Source organism: Bubalus kerabau, chromosome 22, assembly GCF_029407905.1.
Source record: "Bubalus kerabau isolate K-KA32 ecotype Philippines breed swamp buffalo chromosome 22, PCC_UOA_SB_1v2, whole genome shotgun sequence".
NCBI lineage: Eukaryota > Metazoa > Chordata > Mammalia > Artiodactyla > Bovidae > Bubalus > Bubalus kerabau.
The window spans coordinates 13,395,624-13,423,435 of record NC_073645.1 but is presented as its reverse complement, the minus strand read 5'-3'; the positions used below and the strand labels follow the sequence as shown (position 1 = coordinate 13,423,435).

The 27,812-nt window shown below is 40.1% G+C and overlaps 1 protein-coding gene across 2 annotated transcripts in view; it reads right to left on the bottom strand.

The window, feature by feature from the left end:
• Positions 1-19,881, bottom strand: part of FAS (Fas cell surface death receptor) — a 39,071-nt gene extending 19,190 nt beyond the window's left edge. For both annotated transcript variants that reach the window (XM_055560231.1, XM_055560230.1), the window contains exons 1-2: positions 19,640-19,881; positions 5,481-5,637 (exon numbers count right to left, since the gene is read on the bottom strand). In XM_055560231.1, coding sequence (XP_055416206.1) covers positions 5,481-5,637; positions 19,640-19,669 — 187 coding nt within the window. In that variant the 5' untranslated portion in view covers positions 19,670-19,881. The remainder of the gene's footprint in view (positions 1-5,480; positions 5,638-19,639) is intronic.
• Positions 19,882-27,812: the final 7,931 nt, after the last annotated feature.

Sequence of the window (27,812 nt, the reverse complement as noted above, 5' to 3'; positions counted from 1 at the left end):
CTTGACGTACTCCTTTTCCTATTTTGAACCAGTCTGTTGTTCCATGTCCAGTGCTACTCTAATTTATTGTAATATTTCAGACAATTACTTTACATGACTGTTCAGAAAATATTCTCATTTCAGATTCCATGGTGGAACAACAAAAGATTAGTGGATTACTATACAGAGAAAATGAGAGAAGGAACATTTGAGATTTATGTTAAATTTTAAAAGAAAATTCCTCACTTATAGTAGCTTATTGTCATTCATGAGAAATATAAGACCATCACAAATTCTCAGTTTCACTTTTTCCAATATAGCATGTCATTCCATCCAGAAGAATGCAGGTAAAATGTATACGAACTCATCAGATCCATTCAAATGAACCCATTCAAATGTATATGAACCTGTTATAATTCTTACATGGTAACAATACATGATAATATTAACACTTGTTGAGCCAAGCACTCTGCTACACACTATTAACACATTCCATTTATTGTTCACAATAATCACAAAAGGTCAGAACTATTACTACTTCCATTTTACAATTAAAGAACCAGACTCAAAGAAATCAAGTATCTTGCCCAATGAAGCTTGTAAATAGCTAGGAGAATCAATCATCCCTGTTTGCTCAGGATGTGAGACTGTTAGTGCTAAAATTGGGGAAGTCTCGGGCAAACCAGAATACGCTGGTCATCCTGTTAAGTGTCAGAGGGAGGATCTGAAAGCAGTGTCTGATGCCAGTACTTAAACTATGAAACACAATTCAATATCTGCTTGGTAAAGATTTCAGCTATCATATTACAAACTATTAATATGACAAAACTTTTCAGGGGCTCTGTCCTATTTCTCTGCCTTCATCTCACAGTCCCAGTGGCTTATCCGCTGCACTGGAGAATGAGTGTACCAGAGCATGATTCTTCACTTGCTTTCCTTTTCCTTTCTAACATTGTCCCATAACTCTCTCAGAAGTCAGTTTGCCTTCCTGGGATCGCTTTACTGGGGAACTATTTACTTGGTATGCCCACTATGGGTGCCAAAAACCTAACTGCAAATGGTGATTACTACATAGATCAACACATTACAATGTCTTTACATTTTTCTTAATTTAGAACTTTGTAAAAGATCAGTCAATGTTGCAGAGATCCCTGATTCACCTAATATCCATTTTTCCTTCTCTCATAAGAAGAGAATATTTACTAGGAGACATGGCTGCCCTGAGTCAAGACTACATCTCCCAGCCTCCTTTGCATGGCCATATAATTAAATTCTAGCCAATGGGATGTTAGCAAAGTGTCCAGTACTATCTTACAGGATGTTTCCTGAAGAGAGCTGGAATGCACTTTAAAGTTTAATCTGCCCTATTCGCATGCAGAGCAAAAATTATGTATACTATCTTTCCTAGGAACATAGAAATTGTTCCTAGGAAATCTAGGAACTTAGAAATTGTTCCTAGGAAATCTAGGAACATAGAAATTCTTAATAATTTCTTTTCACAGCATTCCTTTTGATAAAACAAAATACTACTCAATACCTAAACAAGTCATGAAATTTAAACATATACAATACTTTAGTAAACAAAGACAACGGTATGTCAATAGAAAAAATAAACAAATGGTGGAAACTCGGAACCAATTTAAATACAGGGCATCAGGGTTCTATATCATTGCAGCAGTATGTTTAAGAAAACCAAGTCAAAGTACAACTTTAATTGCTTGCCAGTAGAATAATACTGCTTTCTAAATGGACTGACCTCTTTAATGAATTACCTTGCAGAATGCCTATGGCATGACAGAGATATAATATCACAAGTTCTTTCTTTCTTCCAATGGATAAAACCTAAATTTATCAAAATATTAAAAAAGGAGTTGTTTTCTTGAAAATAATATTTTAAAATATATTTGTTTCTGAGTATACTACTATATATGCTCACTGTATAAATTTTAGGAAAGTGTAAAAAGCACCTATATATCAACCACTCTGAGACATTATTTTGGTGCATTCCTACACATATAAATACACGTATATACATGTTAGTATATGTATGCATACACACATATGTGTATATGTATGTGTGTGTGTATATATATATATATATATACACACACATAGGTATGTATGTGATCCCCTATGTGAAGTGACATTTTTTTACTCAAAAAAGTCCTTATCACATCACCATATTCAATAAGAAGGATTCTATGGTACACTGCATACATTGCATATATATTTTTTGATTAAAAAATGTCAATTCAAATAGGGGATCACAGAAAAATTACTATAAATAATTCAGTTTATAAAGTATAACTGTATAATTATTTGCCACTCTTGTGATATAGAAACAACTTATTAGAATTCCAGCTTCTTTCTCACTTGTCACATCCAAAATGTATCACTCACAATTTCTTTTTTCTTTCTCCTTCTTCCTTTGTTTTTGACGGAAAGAAAAGTTAAAGACTTCAATAATCTGTATGAAAGGCTTTCATAGTTTCATTATTTTCCCCATGTATTTTGCCTCCACCTAATTCATTAATAATTTTTTTTAGTAACTCGACTTTACTGAAATTCTCCAAAGCATTAAAAATAATTTTCGTAGAAATTAAATGTTTTTTCTGTGTATTTGTTTACTGATTTATGTAATGTTAAATTATATATTACTATTGCAAAAATTTTTGGAAGCAATTTGGATACTGATAAGCTTAAATTTCTTTTCAAAAAAGAATAGAAGTGGGAAGATTTTTAGTACATATTGGACACCATCTAGGATGTTTTAGAGATGGAGCAGAGAGAATCAGTTAATCCAGCCAGCAGATTAGTTAGAAATCTCTTAAGGAAATTTATATACATTGAGGTTTATATCAGAAATATATCAGAAAACATGATTTTGATTGATACATAGTATTCCAATCTTTGAATACTTTGAAATTTACTTAACCTCACATCATTGGATATCACAGTGAAATGTTATGCATATATTTCTTTTATTTTTTACTATTTTTTAAGACATTTTTCCATAAATCTATTATAGTATCAGTAGATTTTCAAATTTTTGACCCACATATCCAAATTTCTTTCTTAAAATGTTTTAACAATTGACATTCCAAGAGTGATGTAGGAGAGTCTGCTTATCTCATAAGTAAACTCACTAAGACTGAGATCACTTCGAAAATGAAAATAAAACCAAGCAAAACAAAAAGAGCAAGCAAACAAAAGTCCTTAACAGCTTGATATACAAAGCATATTATCTTCATTTTAATTTGCATTTTAGCGTTTAAAAATATGAGTAAAGATCTCAATTCATAAGACAAATAGATGGTGTTTGTGAGTGAGCATGAAGTCGCTCAGTCATGTCCAACTCTTTGCGACCCCATGGACTGTAGCCTACCAGGCTCCTCTGTCCATGGGATTTTCCAGGCAAGAGTACTGGAGTGGATTGCCATTTCCTTCTCCTCTCCAGGGGATCTTTCCAACACAGAGGTCAAACCCAGGTATCCCACATTGCAGGCGGATTCTTTACCAGCAGATTACAAAAAGCCAGGAAGCCAGTCTTTATTCTCATTTGGAGGAGACTAAATATAAACAGGCTTAAATATAGTTGGATTATGACAGATTTTCCATAAGGGTTGTTAAAACCTGGAGAGAAGGCCAAGTAAGACTGTTAGAATCTTTTCATAAACAGGGCCCACATCTGTTTAGCAGCTTAAGTACTGGAGGCCCGGAAAGCCAAACACGAAACCTACTACCATCCTTTGCTGCTGCTGCTGCTGCTGCTGCTGCGTCACTTCAGTTGTGTCCGACTCTGTGCGACCCCATAGACGGCAGCCCACCAGGCTTCCCCGTCCCTGGGATTCTCCAGGCAAGGACACTGGAGTGGGTTGCCATTTCCTTCTCCTATGCATGAAAGTGAAAAGTGAAAGTGAAGTCGCTCAGTCGTGACTGACTCTTAGCGACCCCATGGACTGCAGCCTACCAGGCTCCTCATTCCATGGAATTTTCCAGGAAGAGTACTGGAGTGGGGTGCCATTGCCTTCTCCAACTACCATCCTTTATGGTTCTCTTAATCTATTATATATGCCCATGTGCTGTTTTTCTTTATCTTCCTGTCTTCCTTCATGATGCAGCTGGGAAATGCTTATCTGTATAACATAGTAGTCAACTCTACTCCGTGTTGAAAATGAAAGTCTGCACAATTGCATTTTGCTTAGCTTTTAATTTGCTAGTGTTCAGAGGATTTCCGATCTGAAATTGGTTTTCATTTCAAAAATACTGATTTAAAAAAAAAATGGTTGGTTTTTATTCGTTGCTTTTCTAGCTCATCTACTTAATCGGTTGCAAAATGCAAATGTATTTTTCAGGCTTCAGTGCTAGGACAAACATTCTTCTTAGAGACTTTCTGATTGAAGGGAAGTGTTGAGACATATCTCTTAAGGGTAGAAGTTTCTTGCATTTAGAGCTCCACAATTATTATGATACATTCTAACCAGTTCTGATGTGGCAAGTTTTAATATCCACAAATTAGTCTTTTTTGGCTATTGAAAAATGGAGCTAAGCAAATAAGTCCTCTCACTTGTGAGTTACATGTGATTTACAAATTATATTTACTCATGTTCACATCAAACCAGTGTGATAAAGATAAAATAAGCTAGTCTTGGAGGAATAAAACCACTGTATGACCCAGCAGTCCCACTCCTAGGCATATACCCTGAGGAAACCAAAATTGAAAAAGACACATGTACCCCAACGTTCGTTGCAGCACTATTTACGATAGCTGGAACATGGAAGCAACGTAGATGTCCATCGACAGATGAATGAATTAAGAAGTTGTGGTATATATACACGATAAATATTACTCAGTCATAAAAAGGAACACATTTGAGTCAATTCTAATGAGGTGGATGAACCTAGAACCTATTATACAGAGTGAAGTAAGTCAAAAAGGGAACGATAAATATCATATACTAATTCATATATATGGAATCTAGAAAGATGGTACTGATGAATTTATTAGCAAGACAGCAATGGAGAAACAGACATAAAGACTAGATTTACGGACATGGGGAGAGGAGAGGAGAAGGTGAGATGTATGGAGAGAGTAACATGGAAACTTACATTACCATATAAAATGGACAGCCAACAGGAATTTGCTGTGTATCTCAGGGAACTCAAACAGGGGCTCTGTGACAACCTAGAGGGGTGGGATGGGGAGGAGATTCAAGAGGGAGGGGACATATGTACACCCATGGCTGATTAGTGTTGATGTTTGGCAGAAAACAACAAAATTCTGTAAAGCAATTATCCTTCAATTAAAAAGTAAACAAATTTAAAAATTAAGCCAGTCTTGGGAAAATAATGTCATAGTTGTTTTTTCTTTTCAGTCATGCCATAATGCAGGAGAACTAAATGCTGTAAAAACACTCTCTTCATTATTACCACATGCTAGTCCTCACACGGATTTTCACTCTGATTACTGGATTTTTTTTGTTTGTGTGTGTATAACATACCAGGAGGACAAGGCTGACAACAAAACTGATGCTCACGATACAGGCCTTCTTGGCAGGAGTTCGCTTCAGTAATATTCAATTTCAGCCCCTCAGAGTTGATACCAGCCATGTGGGCATTTTCACCTTTAGACAATGGTCCAGAAACAGAGATAAATATCTGTAAAAGAAAAGCATGAAGAGAATTTTACTGACTTCTGAACTAAGCAACTGGGTAAAAAGGTGTTAACTCACCCCAAACGTATGTATTTTATTTGCTGCACACAGATCAACATAGGCTCCATTCTTCCACTGACCCATCTCCAAAAAAGGAGCAGGTCAAGTGCATAACAGTCCAAACCTCGGGTTCTCCAAACCACCTGAGAAACAGCATCACAGATGGTAGCTCAAGGGACAACGAAGCAGACTGGGAAAATACATGAAATTTCAAAACAACTGTGGTTTGAATCCTAGCTCTGCAGTCGACATTGACTTTAGGCAAGTTAGATAACCTCAGGGATCCTCAAGGTCCTGATCTGTAAGCGACAACAGTACTTTCTGTCTCGAAGCGCTGTGAGGATAAAAAGTGGTCATTTCTCCCAAACCTGCTACTTCACTTACAGCATGTTCGATTTCTTCCTTTTTTATATATAGTGACAGAATATTCAGTGCTGATGAACTCCTTCCTGGTTAACCAGCACTAATAGGTGGCTCAGACAGTAAATAATCTGCCAACGGTGCAGAAGACTCAAGTTCAAGCCCCGGGTGGGGAAGATCTGCTGGAGAAGGAAATGGCAACCCACTCCAGTACTCTTGCCTGGAGAATCATGGACATAAGAGCCTGGTGGCTTTCACAATAAATCCAACAGGATTTTTTTCACTTTTATTCAGGAAAAATGAACTTCTTTTAATATTGGTTCCTTTGTTTGGGAGACAAAATCCATAAGGGACACTGTGTCAAATTTATCTTAGTCAGTTGTAGGCTTGAGTTCCTCAGAAAAATGAGCTCCTAAAATGTATAGAAACATTTGGGGTTAATGTCCGTTTGATCCCTTTCTCAGGTTTTCTGAACATTTATTGTTTGTCTCTCTAAACACAAATTTAAATAATCTTTCCTTCTGTGTGGAATATGTAAATTCATTGCCAAGCGTCAAAATTTTTTAAACTACTAGTTCTGAGGGTTTTTTCCCTCAAGGTCATTTTTCACATTTTTCATGGCATACATTATTTTTTCTACTTCATGGCATGTTCTGGGTTAAGGGAACTGAATATTCTTTGTGTATAAATCACTGTCACAAGAGTCCCCAAATCTTCCCTTTTAGCCCTTCCCCCTTTGTCACCAAAGCCTGCATTCCCAAGTCACAAGATACCATGGGACCTCCAAGGAAGGAAGGATGAAGGAGCTGTGGTTGCCATCTTTTCCTTCTGGGATGGCTGATTTAAAAATGCATTTCCAGGGACTTCCTGGTAGTCCAGTGCTTAAGAATCCACCTTGCAATGCAGAAGACATGGATTTGATCCCTGGTTGGAGAAACTAAGATCCCACATGCCATGGAAAAACTAAGCCCATGTGCCACAATTACTGAAGCCCACAAGCTCTGGAGCCCACATGTTATAACTAGAGAGAGTCTGTGTGCAGCAACAAAGATTCACATGTTGCAACTAAGACCCAGCCCAGTCAAAGAAAGAAAGGAAGAAAAATATTTTAAAAATAAATAAAAAAGCAAAAATCTATTACTAACATCCAGACTCCAGGAGAAAAAAATCACACCAAAATATCAAGAGAATACCTGACTTATCCAGGGTCACTCATGAGCAAAAAAGCAGAGAGCTAGGACTTGTCTAAGTCATATTACTCAGATTACAGTGTTTTTCCTGCTACACCCAACTCACCATAAAATGTAGCTTACTTTTTCTATGTCAACAATTCTATTTAAAGAATAACTGGAGCTGGTAAACAGATCAGAGGAATTATGCCTCAGTGTACTGGCTTCACTATCAAACCACTGCCTTTACAACCCAACAGACATTTCTTTAGCACCTACTCTGTGAATACAGAGATGCGTAACACTGATTATAATTGAAATTATATTATATATAATATATAAATTATAATTATATGCGTAACACTGTTTATAATCAAAAATGAATTTTAAGTTTCCAAAAGCAGACTTGCACGGGGCATGTTATTTGTAATATATTAATCATTTGGGAATTTTTTGATTTTTTAACATTATATTTGCCTGACTTTTACTTTTTAAAACACATTTGAATCTATGGTCTTTGTCTAAAGCAGCTCTGAACTAAAGATATTCATCAGTATCAATTTCTCTTTTCAAGATGACAGTTCCCCAACCAATTCTTACCTTCTCTACAGAAGATCATCTTAATATTAGTCCCTCTTCTAAATCATAGAATCAATAGCTAATGAACAGTAACTGAATTGGACACTTTAGGAAATAATGTGATTGAAATCACACCAAAGCATTCACTGTTAAGATGGGAAGGGCTTTCAAACGAAAATCACCCATGTTTTAGGATCCTTATTCTATCACAAACTTTGCTCTATGTGACAGTCAGGAATTAAACATACTAACCATATAACATTCCAGACATTGGCAGCACATGAAAATTCTTGCACAAATGTTCAAGTCTCTGTAGCTAGAAGAAATCAGTAAGCCCCTTCTACAACAGATAATGGAAAACTGAATCTAAGCAACCAAACTGAGTAGGAGCAATTCTTTCTGTTATCAGCCACCTCAAGGCCTGGAAAGAGGGAGTTAACAGTGAGATACTACTTGCTCTCCTCTTTCAATTCTGGTTTCTCATCTCACCAGAAACTGAACAAAATGCCACACATTTAAACTCAAAGAGATTTGAGTCAAAATTGGACTAGTCAAAACTGACAATTTAAAGGTGTTCAAAGTTGATACACAGTAGAGTGTGTGTGTGTGTGTGTGTGTGTGTACCCTACAGATATAGGACCCATCTTCCTTGGTATGCTAATTTCATTCAGTAATCATGTGACAATATTATAAGCAGGTCCACAATTCCTGGTTTAAATGATCGAGTGTTCAGAGGAGCAGCACATTTTATATTTATGAATTGTTACATTAGTGTTATTTCTAAAAACACTGTGCATATACTCAACTTTCTGGAACTGTCTGAAAGAAATGTACTTGCTAATACATTTCGTTTTAGTGTTGAAGTTTTTGACTGGAAATCAAAAGTCAATGTCCAAAATACATTCAGAATTTGAGAAATGTGAATCTTGGAGTAGAACAGTGAAAGACATAAATATCATTGCCCATGAAGCAGACACCGGCACCAAATTCACTTAATATCTGATCACACCAGCTTCAGAGAGTTCAATTTCTGGAAACATTTCCTACTTACTTCAGCATCAAAGAATTATGTCAAGTATTAAAAAAAGAAAGATGTGTCTAAAGAGCATATTCTGTTACATGATTCGATGTAAACAGTTTCCACACAGCTTGCATTTTTTAAAGTTTTTATATTAGCTCAAGTTTGCAGTATGCAAAGATTTAACCCAAACTTTCCTGGCAGAAACTGGGGTGTTTTTAATTGTGACAAGGCAGGAAACCCACAAAGAACTAAATGATCAGAAATCTCAAAAATTGTTTTTCAAAAAAGCTGAAAAGGCCAGAAAATTAAAGATTTGAAAAGCAGATAAACTAAGGAAAATGATAACCAAATGGGGAAAAAAAGGAATAAAATTAACCATCATAACAAAGATTAAAAAGTCAAAAGGACCTCAGTTTTAGATTCTGCTCGGAATAATCTTAGCTGATACATTAATCAATTATTTAAATGAGCAAATACTTTGCTGAGTACCTTTGCTGCTGTTTAGTCACTCAGCCATGTCCAGTTGTTTGTGACCCCATGGACTATGGCCTACCAGGATCCTCTGTCCATGGGATTTCCCAGGCAAAAATACTGCAGTGGGCTGCCATTTCCATCTCCAGTTGAGTGCCTGCTACGCGCCAGACAGACTCCGGGAACAGAGCATTATACAGATAAAGACTCAGCTCTTATAGCATTTATATGTAAATGAAGTTATTGGTCAGGTTTCTCAAGAAAAACAGGCCCAGTACTGAGTGTGTGTGTGTGTGTGTGTGTGTGTGTGTATGAAGAAAGAGAGACTGATTGATTTTCAGGAATTGGCTCACACAACTGTAAAGGCTTGGCAAGTCCAGATTCTGCTGGTGGGGTAGGTCAGTATGTTGGAGAGTCGGAGGAGAGTAGCAGCTGAACTTCAAAGGCAGTCTGGCAGAATTCTTTCTTCCTTGGGGTGGGGGGGGTTCTCAGTCTTCGTTCTACTAAGGCCTTCAACTGATTGAATGAGACCCACACACATTACAGAAGGTATCTAATTTACTCAAAGTTTAGCACTTTAAATGTTCAACTCATACAAAGCAAACAAACAAAACCTTCACAGAAATAGCCAGAGTACTGTTTGAACAAATATCTGGGTGCCATGGTCCAGTCATGTAGACAAATAATATTAGGCATCACACGGAGGGAAATGATGAAGAAACAAAGAAATAGGCAACATAACCAAGAGGAATGAGGACTATTTAAAGGAATAAGGCAAGCTTAGGGGGCATGGAGAATTTGAGGTGTGAGGCAGTGCTCTTTTAGGAAGAGTTGTCTGTGAAGGCCACTGAATAAGAAAACTGACTTGTTGCAAGTAGATGATTAGCTGAAAAGGGCTTTCCAAGCAAGTCACACCCAGAGCAACCTGGCTTAGCCCAAATGGGGACATACCTGAGGTCCTCAGCAAAAATATTATTAACAGTTAGCTATTAACAGAGATAAAGATCAATGTCTCCTGAACCACACAGGCACATATTCAAAAGCAGAGACATTACTTTGCCAACAAAGGTCCGTCTAGTCAAGGCTATGGTTTTTCCTGTGGTCATGTATGAATGTGAGAGTTGGACTGTGAAGAAGGCTGAGCGCCGAAGAATTGATGCTTTTGAACTGTGGTGTTGGAGAAGACTCTTGAGAGTCTCTTGGATTGCAAGGACATCCAACCAGTCCATTCTGAAGGAGATCAGCCCTGGGATTTCTTTGGAAGGAATGATGCTTAAAGCTGAGACTCCAGTACTTTGGCCACCTCATGCCAAGAGTTGACTCATTGGCAAAGACTCTGATGCTGGGAGGGATTGGGGGCAAGAGGAGAAGATGACGACAGAGGATGAGATGGCTGGATGGCATCACCGACTCGATGGACGTGAGTCTGGGTGAACTCCGGGAGTTGGTGATGGACAGGGAGGCCTGGTGTGCTGCGATTCATGGGGTCACAAAGAGTCGCACACGACTGAGCGACTGATCTGATCTGATCTGATCTGATTAACAGAGATAAAGATCAATGTCTCCTGAACCACACAGGTAATTAACATATTGACTATTAAAGACACAGTGCAGTGGGATCATATAGCCAATCATAACCACAGATGTGCAATCTTGTAGAATCCTGAAACATCAGAGCAGAAGGGGACCATGTAACCATCTGCTCCACTTCCACATAGATTTAAAAACTGGATCTTCTTGAGTCTTTCCTTATCTACAAGATTTTAATATTTTATGCAAATCAGAAAATTTCTTATGAAATGATGAAGAAAGGTAAGATTTGTTATTTAGCATGCCCAGTAGATGCTTTAACAGCATAAAGCCTAAAACCTGGTGAAATTCATTTTGAGAAATGGCACATAAAAATATTACAATCTCTTAAATTCAGAATTTTAAGAGTTCTGTTAATGAAGTGGCAATTCATATCTAGCATCCTAAGTGAGGAGAATATTATGACCAAAATGTCATTCGGTCGAATGGATAGAGTCCTTCTGAATCATTCATAAAAGTGTTGTCAGGAAACCAAACCCTAGAGTCATTTACCTATTCTCCCTTGACATTTGCCTGGCGTTTTATGAAGTTCATTTATATACATCACCTCAGTTCAGTTCAGTTCAGTTGCTCGGTTGTGTCCAACTCTTTGCAACCCCATGAATCGCAGCACGCCAGGCTTCCCTGTCCATCACCAACTCCCGGAGTTCACTCAGACTCACATCCCTCGAGTCAGTGATGCCATCTAGCCATCTCATCCTCTGTTGTCCCCTTCTCCTCCTGCCCCCAATCCCTCCCAGCATCAGAGTCTTTTCCAATGAGTCAACTCTTTGCATGAGGTGGCCACAGCACTGGAGTTTCAGCTTTAGCATCATTCCTTCCAAAAATCACCTCACGGTCACCACAATAAACCTAGACATGAGGAATTATTACTTTCTTATTTTATAGCTGAGGAAGCTGAACAGAGTATGTGAAATGACTCATTGGATAACCCCCGTTAGGACAGGCTAAGGGAAGACTCGGCACCTCCGGTGCAAATCTGGACTCTGGTTCTGGTTTATAAATCAGTTTCTTAATCGCTTTCTCCATTTATGCATGCAAACAATGCAGTCTGTTTTCAGACAATTGTGGGCAAGATGGCTGAGTGTTAATTTTACAATGAACCTTCAAAGCAAATGCGTGTTGAGGGTGGAGGAAGTTAGCAGGAACTTTCTGAAAACCAGAAGTCCGTCCCAAGCCCTCTAGTCTGGGAAAACTGTGGCAGGGCTATCCAGGCTGGGATTCTGGCTGGCAGGGAAGGGGAAACTTCCTAGCCCTGATCTGCATCTTGAAAAGAAGGGGAGTTTGGGTTTCCCTTCCTCCCATCTGGGTGCGGAGTTTCTGAGCACAGCCATCGAAGGCACTGTGAGTCCCTTGTGGGTGCGGGGATTTGCAATGAATAGCTGGGAACCAGGAGTCCTCCTAGCCTATCATTGATCTTTGCATTTGCTCCCTTTGAAACTCTCAAAAACAGGCTGACATGAGAGTCTGTCCCTTGTATCAGATGACGGTTGACTTTATATTAATGAATTGTATCATATGATGGATCACTTTTCATAGCCAACTGGGTTACTACATAGAAGAAACAAAGCAGGAAGGGCCAGATCCAGAAATTGACGACCACCCTTGAGGCTTATCACTCCCCTTTGACAAGCTCACCATGCTTTCCCAGGAATTGTAAACATTCAAGGTCTAACATGGCAATCACAAATAGAGTAGCCTCACAGTGACTGCATTAAACAAACTACTGGAAGAAACGGAGAATCCTATTAGGGTTACTTCAAAGAATCAGTGTGGCAATAGCCCTAAGAGATGAGCCAGGGTTTGAAAAGGAAGTTTAAAAAAAAAAAAATCATCTTTTTTTCAGTTCTCAGTGAAGTTCAAAGCAACAGGAAAAGAATTTATAAAAGCAGAGGAGAAAAAAAAAAAGGTGTCGGAAGGTGAAAAATGGCAGTCCTTCAAATGACAAGAGTAAGAAGACAGATGCTTAGTATGGTCACTGAGAATTTTTGATACTTACCACATACTTCCGACTGACTACAAGCTCTCCAGTAATCACTGGGAAGAGTTTTAGAACCCAAGCCCTTCATCTGTTAGAAGAAGCTATGCCCCAAACTGGCGGCCGGGTCTGGATCAAGAGAGTCAGGCTCTTACAGGCTGAGTTGTCTCTCCCTCACCTCCAAATTCTTCTGTTGAAGTCTTAACCCCAGTAACCCAGAATGTCACCACATTTAGAGACAGGGTCTTTAAAGAGGAAATCCAAATGAGGTCATTGGGTGCACCCTAATCCAATATGACTGGTGTCCCTCTCAGAGGAGGAAATTTGGGCACAGAGACAAGGGGAAGAGGATATGAGGACACAGGGAGAAGGGCATTCACGAGCCAAGTAGAGAAGCATGGAACAGATCATTATCTCGGGGTTTTCAGGAGAAGCCAAACTTGTCAACATCTTGATCTCAGACGTCTAGCCTCCAGAACTGAGAGAAAATACATTTCTGTTGTTTAAGCCACCCACTTACAGCAGCCACAGGAAATGAGTACCTATTGGCCCACACCACCATCTCTTGATTCCCTCAGAGTCTGGATTTGAGGGAGGTCTGTGGTGCACACACATTTGGGAATCCCTCGCAGCTGAGCATTAGGATATCCCATCTTCAACCATCACTGTGCTAAACAGACTAGAGACTGAAAATGGTCTTCAGAACTGGAATCCTCAGGGGCCAGGAGGAACCTGAACTTCCCAGTCTTACAGACCTCCACTAGAAAGTTGAAATCTCACTGGCCCCTACTGTCCAGGACACAATTGTAACAACACACGAGTACTGGTCATTCCCTTTTCAGACTTTTAGTTACTGGTCAACACTTTAGGAAAAAGAACTTCTAAAAAACCATTAATAGTCCACCATTTCTGACTGTTCAATGCATCTCTATTTGTATAGAAAGTGAGATAATATTAATAGTGATGGTATTTTGTAGTAGGTACATTATTGAAAAACTGAAATAAAAACAAGTATTCTAAATTTTCTAAACACAGAAACATTTCAGTATTAAAGAGATAAGTGAAGATTTCTTTTGCTCTTATTTTTTGTGTGTAAATAAAAACACACAAGGTAATCTTATTCCAGTAAGGTCTTCATTCTTTCTTAAGGCTGGTTTCTGGGAAGACCAGGAGAGAGATAGCAAAGTCAGTAGAGTAAGTGATTGGTTAGACTCCTGACTGAATCAAGTCATAAATAAAGTAAAATGAAACCTAGAGAATTCCATTTGGGATTAGATTTGGGGTTTTGTGCTAGAGTTAGAAAAACTGTCCTTAAAACCCTGAAAAACATTAGAATCACGTAGTGATGGTTTCCCCAATGGCTCAGCGGGTAAAGAATCCGCCTGAAATGCAGGAGACACAGACATACGGGTTCGATCCCTGGGTCAGGAAGATCCCCTGTAGAAGGATATGGCAACCCACTCCAGTATTCTTGCCTGGGAAATCCCAAGGACAGAGGAGCCTGGTGGGCTACAGTCAATGGGGTCACAAAGAGTTAGACAAAACTGAGCACACACATACACAGTGATACATTAAAAATAAGAAATGCTTCGGTCCCAGGACAGACCTACAGAATCAGGATCTCTGAGAATGGGGCCTCCTCATGATTATGCTCAACCTTGTTTTTTAGTATCTAATAACCCTGGTTATTTTGCTGCTCCTCGCAGCTGAAGACCTGGGAAGGTCTTCAGGGCTGGAGGAAGCGAAATCTGAGGTTAGCAGATGAGTACATTTACATGTGAGAAGAGTATTACAGACCAACAGCCTCTGTGCTCTGCACTTGCCAATTAGAATTTGACTTTTCATGGAGAAATAATTACCCTTCTAAAACTAAGCCTGAAAGGAAGAGAAGTCATCTTTGGTGGAGGAAATGGGAGGATTACCGAGTCCTAAACTAGAGCCCAAGAATTCTCAAATGCCCAGAAGGGTCACAGGAGTAAAGCATCCAGGTGGAACAGACAACAAAGTGTAGGCAGGGCTGTCAAAATGGAGAGGCACACCTGGACCCAAGGGGCAGCCTTCTGATCCAGGAGGGTGGGGACCAGGTGGCATGTGGGTCCAGACCTTTCATTTTTCAAGAGAAACCAAAATCCTCCAACGTTTAAATGCCACAACTAATATTAAAAATACATACTTGCCTATATACATTCTGTATGTGTCAAGACAGTGCAGCATAGACATAATACAGTCTGGGGCAGGGACTTCCCTTGTGGTCCAGTGGCTAAGACTCCATGCTCCCAATGCAAGGGGCCTGGGTTGGATCCTCAGTTCGATCCTTGGTCAGGGAACTAGATCCCACATGCTCCAAATAAAGATCTTGCATGCTGCAGCTAAGACCCAGTGCAGCCAAATAAATAAATATTAAAAAACAAAAACATAGTCTGGGGCAATGTAAGCCCAATTTTTGAAATCACGCCCAAGACAGACATTCATATGAAAAAACAGTCCATTAGGTATAAGGATCCTTTTGTGAAGATGGCTAAAAACCAAAGCTCAAACCTCAGCAAGGGGTGGGAACCTGATACCACATGTTCTGAGTTTATTCTCTCTCTCTCTCTCTCTCTTTTTTCCAAGATCTTTGATCTCAGAAATCAAAAGTATTGACGTTTCTCACAGGTTATATTTATGGTGTCCCAGAACACAGAAGTGACTAAATCTACTATGCAGCATCACTCGACTATAAGACAGCCTGACATTAATGACTTCAAAAAAAGTTTATTCTAATTTCCCAAGTTTATCCCAGTTCACAGCTTAACAATACCTACATATAGTAGGTTTGCTTGCTTTGCTGGGCAGAGTACATCGGCTGAATGAGTTTGTAGTCAGATTGCTAATTTGTAAGACTAGCCTTAATCAGAATGCATAATTTCATACAAAAGTTACTATCACCCCTCACTTAGTGGGTCTCTAGCCAGGTGTCCAGTAGAGCAATGGCTGCTGTTTCTAACTGGTCCATAGATGGGGATGGCTCAGTTGCGCAAAAGCTCATTCCAAATCAAGAAGGGAACTGTGATCAAAGAGGAGAACCAGCCTATTTCCTTCTGAGGAAGGTGAAGTTAACAGTCTTACAATGATCAACTTTCTAATTCGAGTCTTACTACTCATACTCTCACATCAAAGAAAATAAAAGTAGGCAAGTACATTTGAATTATTTGTTTCTGTTTAAGACTGAATGGAAGATACTCAATTGGCGCTAGGGATCCAATTACATACAAAGCAAAAGATACACTACTTTATTTCATTTTTGTTTATTTATTTACTCATTTTATCTATTTCATTTAAAAGCAAAGGTCTTCTGGGAAATGAAAGGACTTATTAAGTAGTTAAATGCTGTTTTCCCACTTTTGTAAATAGATATACACACATAGCAAAAAGAATACACTACTGTCCATTAAGGTACTTACAATGATTCTGCAAATAATTTTTTGGTAACAAGCTATACATGTTATTACCTTTATATTATTACTTTTCATCATAAGTCAATAAATCTTTAGTACCTATTACAAAACATGTGCTCATTTAAGGGACTTTTGGAACCCAAGATAATTTACCAAAATGTACTTAACTCATTAGGGGTTTTCAAGTTGGGGATTTCCTTATTCAGGTTTTTGATCATCTCTTAGAAAGTGATTACTCCTTGGCAGTTGTGGCATAGTGCTAGTAGCCTTCAGAGAGGTTCCTTTGAAATGCTGACACTTCCACTCTTAACTATTTAGAAGTCAATTACTTGTTTAGTATTCCAAAGAAACTTACTTAGAGACAACATCAAAATCTTGAGTCCTCTTTGCCTCTATCTCACTTTTCTCCTTCTATAAACTCAGTGCTAGAATAAAAACTGCTTTGCTAAATTAAACTCTAGTTTTGCCACTAAGGGTGGTTAACTGTATTATGGAGATAGACAATAGAAGAGTTTTCATTCAGCTAATTGAAGCTAGCAGTGAAGGCCCTGAGGATCTTCACATATCAATTTCATTTTTGCCTCCCAATCTTGCCATCTTTTATCAATGTGTGTTTTTACATGCTGTGTTTTAAATTACATTTCATAATATTATTTTATTCAAAAGAATTTTCAAGTCCGCCATGAGATAAGGAAAACCTGCTAAAAACAGCAATAAACAGAAACACACCACAACCTATTTCTTGCTTCTTAGCCTTGTTTATGGAAAAATTATAAATTACAAATTAAACAACTGTCCTTTATTTTCTCCTCAAAGCTCTCCTGTATGGTTACTTTAAATACACTTTTTCAGCTGCCCTCTCCTTTCCCTTGCCCATAATTTTGAAAACTCCAAGAAATAAAGGACAGGAAAATGGCTATCTAGTAATTGCCTAACCATAGACCTAAATAGTATAAAACAAAAGCTATCAAAACTATGTGCTATTAAAAGCAGCAGCAGCAGTGCTCACAGCTATTTCTCACACAAATTTCTAAAGTAACTATGCCTTTCCTTCTGTATCCAAACAACACCCAGAATCTAAGAGAGAGAAAACTAACTTCAACAGGGAAGAAAGAAGGAAAGAGGTAAAGGATGGGATGTTTGCTGATAGATCACACTCGAGATGAACGAACTAGAGAAAGAAAGAGGAAAAAAGACAGCATGGTCGCTCCCTCCCATCCGCGTCCAGTCCACTGACATGACTGAACCAAATTTGCTTCTGTGTTCCACGTAGTTAGCACTCACGCGCCGGTTTAACTGGTTTAATTTATTTGCGACTAGTAAGTAAGCCCCACTAAGTGCAAGGTCATAAAAGCAAGCATTTTCTGGAGACACACAAGCTGACATAATGGTGTGGAAACTTCTTTAAGAACAGAGGTGTGATGCTTGGCCCGTGATGGGGGCAGGGCAGGATTCTGGGTAACTAAACTGAAGAGCCATATTAGAAAGCGGAAATAGAGGATATACTACAAATGTAAACAGCACTATCTAGCTGATACAGTTATATCAGATTTTTTTCTTTCTACACATCTGTATTAACACTTTTTATCCAATAAACATTCACTTCTGAGGTTCTATATCATATAACAATAATAAATGTTTAATATATATCATAGCTATTATAATCTGCATATACAAATAAATGTAAATAAATCTGTATTTGCACATATGTGTGTATGAATACGTGTGCATTCTTTCAGAAAAGCAGTTTCCTTGGTGTTTTAAACAGGCACCCCTGGTAGAGACACTTTTTATTATAAAAGTAAAGTGTAGGTCTGGGCTTTGATAATTTTGCTATACTAGCTGGAATTGTTGTTCCTAGAACGAAGAGATTGTCAAAGCAACCAAGACTGCAATAAGGCAGTGGTTCATGATAAGGAAGAATGTGATTTGAGGTTGTATAAATGGTTTCCCAACTTTGAATCTCAAATTTTCTCAAAGAAAATTTCTAAAGGAGCCCAAATATCGTACATTACTTCCAAAAGGACCAGGGAGAATTTTTTTTCCAACCATAAGACGGTTCCAGACATCGATTTTTTATCTTTTTTTTTTCTTAAAACTCTTGTTGGTGTCCTCTGGACATAGTTGCGGTCGACACCCCCACGCCCACCCCCCAGGCTTTGGAATGGGATCTAAATTGGATTTAAATTCAGTCCTGCCTCTTACTGTTTGGATTCGACTTACGTAAGCTGTCTGAACCTCATTTTGCCATCTGTAAGATGGAGATACTGCGCAGCTGCTGCGAGAACTGACTGAGATCATACTCATAAACATTCCTATCACACTGCCTGGCACGTCGATGAGGCCCAGCAAATAAGAATCCACTGGTTTTCAGAGTTTGGAACTCAAATGAACCCCTTGAGGCCAAAATCTTCCATCAGCCATCACCAAGCCGGGATATCTGAGGCAGGGACTCTCCAAGAGAGGTGGATGCGGCTTAGGCGTCTAGGCCAAGTACAGACTACTTAGCGCATGCGCGGTGGCAGCAGGTACCACCGCCTGAGCAATGGGGCCAGGGTTACCTCCCGCCTCCGAGTCCGGCAAGCAATGAAAGATTAAAAAAAAAAAAAAAAAAAAAAAACGGAAGAGAGAGAGAGAGAGGGAAAAAAAGGGGCGGGGGGCAAACCTGAGATAGTGACTCACACTCTCAAGGAGAGGGATTCCCGGAAGGGAAACAAAACAGTTTCTTTTTCTGTGTAGCGGCAAAAAGGTAAACAAGTCTCTTTAAGGAGCATTCAGCCCCAAGATAACGTTTTCAAGAAAGAAACGGTACGCTCCAAAGCCTCTGGTGTAACCACTGCCTCGAGGCTGATTTATTCCCAAAGTTGGAAAGTGTTGGAAAAACTTGTGTTATCAATTTCGAGAGAGCAAGTTCTCACCGCCCCGGGGCGCCCACGTTCATAGCACAGCCTTAGAGAGACATGCAAGGACTTATCCAGAAGACCCTTTCCTGCCTCAGACGGGGGTCTCCCTGCAGCGACCCCCAAACATCCTCGGCACCGGCCAGCCCCCCGCGCCCACCCACTCGGCGCCGCAAACCGCGTTCCCAGGGGGCACCCAGAGATGTTCCGCCTGCCTCGAGGGCTCGCAGCTTCGCATCCAGCCCCAAGAAAAACGAGTAGCCTGGTTTCCTGAGACCTCGCCCTCAAGAGAAGTCCTAGCAGTCATGCGGAGCTAGCCGGGCAAAGGCCGGCCAAGTCCGCCGGCCACGCGCGCATCTCCCCCGCCGCCCCCAGAGCGCGTCCCGCGCCAGCCCAGTGGCCGAGCTGGGAGAGGCCCTCGCCGGGGCAGAGACGACTCACCAGTGACAAGTGAACCCAAATCCCGGACATGGCTGTGGAACAATCTCCGAAGTGAAGGAGCCTTACAACTGGCACCAGGGCGAGTTAGGCACCCGGTGAGTAGTGAGCCCCGACTGGCCCCTCCCCGCGCTCCAGCCGGCCTGGGAGAGTGCTCCCCTCCCGGGCCCGCCCCGGGCGCTCACGCACAGTTACTCTCGGGACGCTTTCAACCCTTTCTCCAGCAGCGTGAACACCTGTTGGTAGCTTATTTGAAAAGACCAAAAGAAATGTCCCCGGAGCCAGGGGGTGGGGGTTGGAGGAGGAAGCTTAGCTGGGGAACGCCCGAGTAGGGGAGGGCGCCTTTGATTCTGCAACCCTGCGCCTTGAGTTGGGGGTGGGGTGGGGGAACGGGTGTTGAACGGGGAGCGGGGAAGGCGCCAGCTTTGTTGCACAAGCGGGCATTCCCCGTTGGGAGCGTTTCCGCAGTCGACTGGCATGCTCGGGTTCAGGTGAGGATCCTGAGAACGGGCCCCATGTCCTTTCTAAACTCTTCTGCAGTTTCATCTGGGGAGGCTGGGGAGGACTGAAGTGCAGAGCGCACGCGTCTTGCTCGGAGCAGGAGCCTCGGCTGACTGCTGGGATTCCCAGAGCAGACCCAGCCTTGGCTCAGCTCCGTGTGCCGTGGTGGCGACGTTAGAGGCTCACAGGAACCCCGGACTAGTGTCTGTAGTGGCCAGTGCTGTGGGGATTCCGAAGAGGAAGGACCCTCTATATTTTATTCTCACGAGGAGTACAAAGCTAACTCCTAGGACAAATCACACACCTCCAGCTATATGATTAAAAGCGTACAATTACTTCCCCTCCTTTATTACTCATTTCCTGGCCAATTTTCTTTATATATATATATATATATATATATATATGTATACTTTAGTGCTTTGGTTAACAGCTCGAAGTCATTACTGTTTTGGAAAAGTTGATCCGTCTGGTTAGCCAGTTTGCGACAGTTTTACAGAAGGTTTGTATAATGACATCCTTCGTGAGCGTGATTCTGAAAGTAGTTGGTAAGTTGCGACCCCCCTCCTCCACTAAGCTCTGCACCTGCACTCCGTTGTCCATCTTCCCTGTTGGCTGTATCCCATTAGGAACACTCTCCTTTCCCTCCCTTTGCCTGGCTCATTCCTCATCCATCTGGATCCCTCTCTGAAGACATTTTCAAGACATTTTCGTCTGGGAGATCTTCCTGTCTCCCAACTCAAGGTTAGGAGCTTTGCTTTGCTTCTAATGCTTTGCTTCTAAATGCTTTCACTCTCCCTGTTTTCTGCTCTGCACTCGTGGCCCTGTCTTACAGGTGTGGATTTACCTGTCCCCTGCTTCACTGCCCAGCAGATTGTTAGTGCTGTGAAGAAGATCCTAGCGGGCCAGTCCTGCTCCTGCAGTTCCCAACCCAAAACAGACACAAAAAGAAGTGAATGGTGGGAGGTTGGGGAGAGGGGTGTAGAGGGGCTGGCATATGGAGACTCTGTATTATCTTTGCAACTTTTCTGTAAGTCTAAAACAATTCTGAAATTAGAAGTTTATTGAAATAAAAAAAGCATAAGAAAGGTGGGAGGAAGGAAGGGAGGAGAGCAAGACAGCTGACAAAATCAGCATCTCTTGAGAGTGAATCATAAGTCAACAACTTTCACAAATGGTTCTTCCTTACCTAATATTTGCCATTTTAGCCCAGTGAGGTGTCTAATTATTATATTTATTTTATAAAGAATTGTAGCCAAAAAAGTTTAAGCAACACTGACAATTTGATTAGTTAGTAAATAGTAGATTCAGGAATTAAACTTAGATATTCTTGCTCCTGAGTCCTTGCTCTTTCTAACTCCCCTCAAACCTCCTCCACTCCACACACAAACCTAACCCTTAAGTTTAATGAAATAGTAATAGGTACTTTGTGGGAAGAAATGTGTTACATGATCAAATGATTTTAGAAAATTCTGGGTTAAACAGGTCTCCTAATCTAAGAGTTCTCTGAGCCCTCAATATGCTAATATGCATTCTGACTAAGATGGGACGGTGATCTATACTGTTTCCCAGTCTTCTTTGTCTTTATGGAGTTCTTTGAAGAACACCTACTGAATAACACCTTATGAATGCTGGTGTTCTGGAAGAAACAGTTCAGACATCTTTAACAGTTAATTTTAACAACACATTTTTACAGGCCTTCAAGGGCCAAGAAATACAATTTTAATAATAGAGTTTCAGGCACTCTACCAGATGTGGGAGACACTTCGGACAACCACCCTGATTTTACTCAAACCATGCCATGTAAGTTAAAGCCTGCTGCTTCTACTCTAAAGAAATCCTTGCCATTGAACATTTCATTCCTGAATAACATTTAAACGTATGTCTACTTATTTTAAAAAGCTGGGAGGAAGAAAACCCCCAATACCCTTTTACCACCAAAACTTTTTATTTCTTATCCCCTAATGTTTTAAAATTTTTGTCAACAAAATTTCTCTTACTAAATAGCAGCAAATTGATTTTAATAATCTCCATCTGTAGTGCACATTCATGATTGTTTATCCTATATCTTCTCCCCTTCTTCCTGGTAACATCTTCCAAGTTGTCTTTGTTCCTCTTCCGTCTTCCTAGCTATTGACATGGTTGCGTTAGTCAGGGTTCTCTAGAAAAACAAAGCCAACAGGATACATACAGATTAGCCATAGATACCAAGATTTATATAGCTATATCTATCTATTTTTACATAGACCTATATATAAACAGGGAGAGAGACAAAGATGTGTTGTAAGGGATTGTTTTATGTGATTTTGTAGGCTGACAAGTCCAAAATGTGCCAGGTAGGCTAGCAGGCTGGCGACCCAAGGAAGAATTGCAAAGGCCATCTGCTGGCAAAATTCCCTGTCTTTCAAGAGAGGTCAGTCCTTTACTCAGGGCCTTCAACTGGTAGGACGAGGCCCACCCATACTATGGAGGGCAACTGCTTTACTCAAAGTCTCCTGATTTAAATATCAATCCCATCTAAAAAATACATCTAAAAAATACACCATCTAAAAGAAACACCTAGAAAAGTACCAAGTCTTTGGATCCTGTGGCCTAGTCAAGGTGACACGTAAGATTAATCACTACAGCGGTCGTGACACCGATCCCAGACTCTGTGTGTGTGTGTAAAGCGGGGGAGAGGAGGACAAGGAACCCCACGTGGTTAATGCAACCAGCACATCACATTCTGTCGTGAGCTTTCCAGGAAACAGTGGGACACAAGCTCTTCTTTTTCTTTTTTTCCACTGTATTTGAAGTGGAAATATTTGCGGTACAGAACTGATGAGGTTGCTCCTGCCAGAGCTGAAGGCAGAGTCAACCCAGGATGAAAAGAAACCACACCGAAGGGCCAAGCCTGATAGTGTTGCCTGAGTCTGGAATCGACTTAATCCTGAAATTTAAAGTTAGACTACCCACAGTTACCCAGCCCAGTACAGTCTCAACGTTTGCTTAAGCCACAGTCTTACAGCTAAAAAGAGCCTTAACAAGTAGGTCATCAGAGCTTATAATCGGCATAAGAAATTCTCTGTTATCAAAATTAGTTGTTACAAATAGACTGTTACAGTTTCAATAAGGATGATGGTCTTAAACAAGCCTGTAGAGATGGCTGAAGATCTAGGAACATCACTTCTACCAAAGAATCTTTCTGTCACTAGAGGGTGCCAGATACCACATCAGCCAAACGAAGCAACTTGAACAAGGTTTCGATTCGTGAATAAAAATATATTTGGGTTCTTGGGAAATGGAAGAAAGAAGAGAGAGAATCTGTGAACTGATTATCTAGACATTTTCATCTATATGAGAACGTTCTTCCAGGATTAAAGACATGATGTATACAAAGCACCTAGCACATTCAATAAATACTATTTTATCATTGCTCCTCCTAAATGAGGTGTGTTCACAGGACAGGTTGCTAATTGGGGTCACAGTTCAGGTGGAAAGAAAGACAAGAGTAGTAGCTTACAACCGCTTTCCTGTGCTACTTCCTGTATGAGTGTGATCATGGCCTGAAGGTACAGCCCAAGGGAAATACTTGGAGCCTGGTAGAAAGAGGCTGGAAAGCTTGGCCACTGGGATATGGAGCAAGTTCCTCAATCTCCCAATGTCTTCTGCCTTGAAACCTGATGTATCAGCCTACCTCTTGAGCAAGAACTTGAAAAAGACAATGGATTAAAGAGCATTTATTTGTTTAATATTTATTGACTGATTTGATAGAGTCAGATCTTCATTTGCGGCCCACAGGGTGTTTGTTGCCACATGCAGGCTTCTCCAGTCGCGGCACACGGACTCCAGAGAGTGCTTAGCACTTACGGCACGCAGACTCAGTAAACCTAAAGCGTGTAGGATCTTAGTTCCCTGTGTGCATGCTCAGTTGCTCAGTTGTGTCTGACTGTTTGTGACCCCATGGACTATAGCCCACCAGGTTCCTCTGTCCATGGGATTTCCTAGGCAAGAATACTGGAGTGGGATGCCACATCTTTCTTCAGGGGATCTTCCCAACCCAGGGATTTAACTCTCATCTCGTGCGTTGGCAGATGGATTCTTAACCACTGAGCCAACAGGGAAGTCCCTAAAGACTGTAGTGGTTAAGATGCAGAGTGCACTCTGAGCAGCAGGTAGTTGAAGAAAATGGTTCTTGTGTAGGTCCTGGTTTTGTAATCCAGTTGGACACTCCTTCCCTGAGTGCCCTGAAAGCACAGATTTTCTATGAATCCACACACCAGAAGTGGGCCCATCCAAGGTGTTCTGAACCACACGTGAAAAGATAGGGGCCACTTTTCAAGAAGAGCTGATCTGGGGCAGATGAGATTTAAGGCTTATCTTGAGGCAATATTTCTTAAGCCTTAGTCTACCTTTTGCTATTTCTGTGGTCCACTTGTACTTTCATTTAACTAATATATATATATATATAATATATAACTAATATATATATAATAACTTAGTTATATATTATATTATATTATATATAACTAATATATATATAATATAAAGTCAACTTGCATTATTTCTTAAGTAATTTATTTTTAAATAACATATTACAATTGTATTCCTGCCCTACAGGTAGATTCATCAGTACCAATTTTTCTACCTTCCATATATATGTGTCAATGCATGGTATTCGTTTTTCTCTTTCTGACTTGCTTCTCTCTGTACAAAGATGATGTAGAGAATGGACTTCTGGACACAGCGAGGGTGTGTATGTGTGTGTGATGAATTAGGAGATTGGGATTGAGATATGTATACTACCATGTGTAAAATAGACAGCTACTGGGAGGTTGCTGTATAGCACAGGGAGCTTAGCTGGGTGCTCCAAGAGGGGTGGGATGGGGGTGGGGTGGGAGGAATGCTCAAGAAGGAGGGGATCTATGTGTACATATAGCTGATTCATGTTGTACAGCAGAAACTAACACAACATTGTAAAGCAATTATACTCCAATTAAAAGATAAATTTAAAAAGATGTTATAGAAATAGAAAAAAAAAAAAAAGCATTACATTGTAACCATAAATGGAAAATCAGCGTTCATTACCAAAGATAGAAGGTATCTGTAAAAATAACCATTGAAACAAAATAGTTGCCTTCCTACCACTAAAAATGTTTCCCAAACCACCAGTGGTAAGGGTACTGAAAAGGTTGACATAAGGCATGAAAATCTTCTGTTTTAGCCTTTCTCTGCCTCCAAAATGACCACCAGAAAAAGGACCAGCAAACCTGGGTAATATCAACATCAAGAGATGTCAGAGCAGCATGGAGTTAGGGGCAGTCATTGCCTCTTAAGCCCCACCTAGTGCTGGAGGGATGAGGTTGGGGGAAACCCTGTACCAAGGCCCAAGCCTTTCCCATTAGAAGAGGCTAAGTGACAGCTCAAGGGACATGACGGATAAGAGATAAAGGAGGGTTACAGAGAGTCTTGTAAAGCTAGAGAGAGAATGCAGAGTAAGGTATTAGAAAAGAGAGGATGGGGAACAGTAGGCTAATCTAGAGCACAGAGCACAGGAAGAGAAGGACGTAGATGGTTTTCTGCAGAAGATGGCCTTCATCAACTAATACAGAAGAGTGAGGAGGATAGGCCCATGGATTTAAATCCTAGGTCAGTTCCTTCACTAGCTGTAGGAAGCTTTGCATAATATTTAACCTCTTTCAGTCTCAATTTTCTCACCTGGTAAACCTAAGCACTTTCAGCATAATGCTTTGCTTGGGAGCCGGTCTTGTACTCTGCAACTTTATTTTTTTTGCGGTGTGCAAATGTCCTCTCAAAACCTCTTGGATTGCTAGCACCTTTTAATGGGTGACAACATACATGGGCTGGTCCCAAAGTTATCACTATCAGTGTCCTTCTTCTTACCTGTAGTGCTTTTCCTTCTTCACTAGGTTGGAGAGTATAAGCATGGCCTGCAGCCCCTCATCTTGGCTTCTCCACAAAGGAAGGTATATTTTAAACTTTCTGGAAAAGAACTAAAAAGAAATCATTGTCTCAGATTTTTTGATTCCATGATCATCTGTTGTTGGCTCTGATCAGATCTCTTCATATGTGACTTTACTACTTAGGCTGGCCCAAAGGTTTCATTAAGAACCAAATGCAAATTATATGCCCAGTTCGTGCCATGTCCATAGTTCATTTGCTGGTTCAAGTCTATCAAATGGGTATTGACGAAAAACAAAGATCTTAGTAACTTGCTTTGTGTGTGCCTCAGTGATTATGATCAAGTTGTTCAAACCCATAATGAGACATGCCCCAAAAGGCAGAATGTCATAGATAAACTATTTAAAATAGTTTTAAATTTCTAAGCATCCTGTCCTCCTATACACACACCACCCTCTGGGAAGGATGGTTCTTTAGAAGACTCTTTCCCATGTTGTAGTGGTTATGAGTCAGCTGGGGTTTGGAGAGGTTGGGACTGAGCAAAGACCCAAAGCAGGCATCTTCTACTCACCTGGATGTGAAGTCTTGGAAATTCTAAGTCATCCAAGGGGCTTATCAATACTCTTTTAAGATTTTTCTTCAAATTTGTTTTTATTTAAACCATGGAAATATGTTGGAAAGAATTGTTTAAAGAGAAGGGAACTGTGAAATCCAACAAACCTAAGGCATTATTCATAATAATATCTAATAATATTAAAACGTCTAATGCTTAATAATAACTAATCTTGGCACAGACATTTATGTGTTCTTTGCATTCATACTAACTCATTTAAGCCTTGTAACTTAAAGTAGATCCCTTAGGTTCATGAAATAGGTTCTGTTAGCCTCTTGTTTCAGATATAAGAAATTTGTTGCAGCAACTTACCCAAAGTCATCTGGTTATAAAGTGGCTGAGGTGAAGTTCTAAAGTCCAGGCTGAATCTACTCTAAGGAAGTACAGAACCTGATTGTTTTGTGGTTCTGTTGAGCACTTGGTTTCTGGTTGATTACTGTCATACTTTCATCATTTTATTTTCTTAAATTTTAGGTTTATTTCCTAAGATTTCATGAGCTAAGGGAACTCTTTATTGCACCAAGCAAATCAAGTATGAAATGTTGCTGTTTATATCCACTCACTCCTAATTATCAGAGCTCTTGTCCATGTTAATTGGATTGAAGTGATGACTGTAATGATTAAGATTATGTGGCCACAACTCCACATTCTCAGTGCTTTCCAAATCTTAATATGGAGATAAATGACCTGGTGATTTTATTAAAATTCAGGGTTTGATGCAGTAGGTCTGAAGAGAAGCATGAGCTTCTGCATTTCTCATATGCATACTCCTGATGTGGATGGCACATCTGGAGAGGAGCCTTGGGTTGTCAAGGTAACCAGCTCAGAGAAACTAGCCATTGATCCAGCTCATACAGATACAGACAAGCTGACCCCACTTGTAACAGTTTGACCAACTGTATTGTTATTTGAGAACCTCTTTCATGGTATTAGGTAGGGAATGTAGGGATATCAACAAATTAAATAATGTCATAATGAACATATTTTTATCCAGTTTCCATTTAGCTTATTATTATACTCCCTAGGCCAAATTTTCACTTAGCAGAAACAAGCCTTCTCTGACTACATAAATAAATCCTATCGAGAAAAATAAGGGGGAATAAACTTAGTTCATTTTCAAACACACTGAACTTTTATTTCCGTGAACGGAAAGAAAACTGGCCA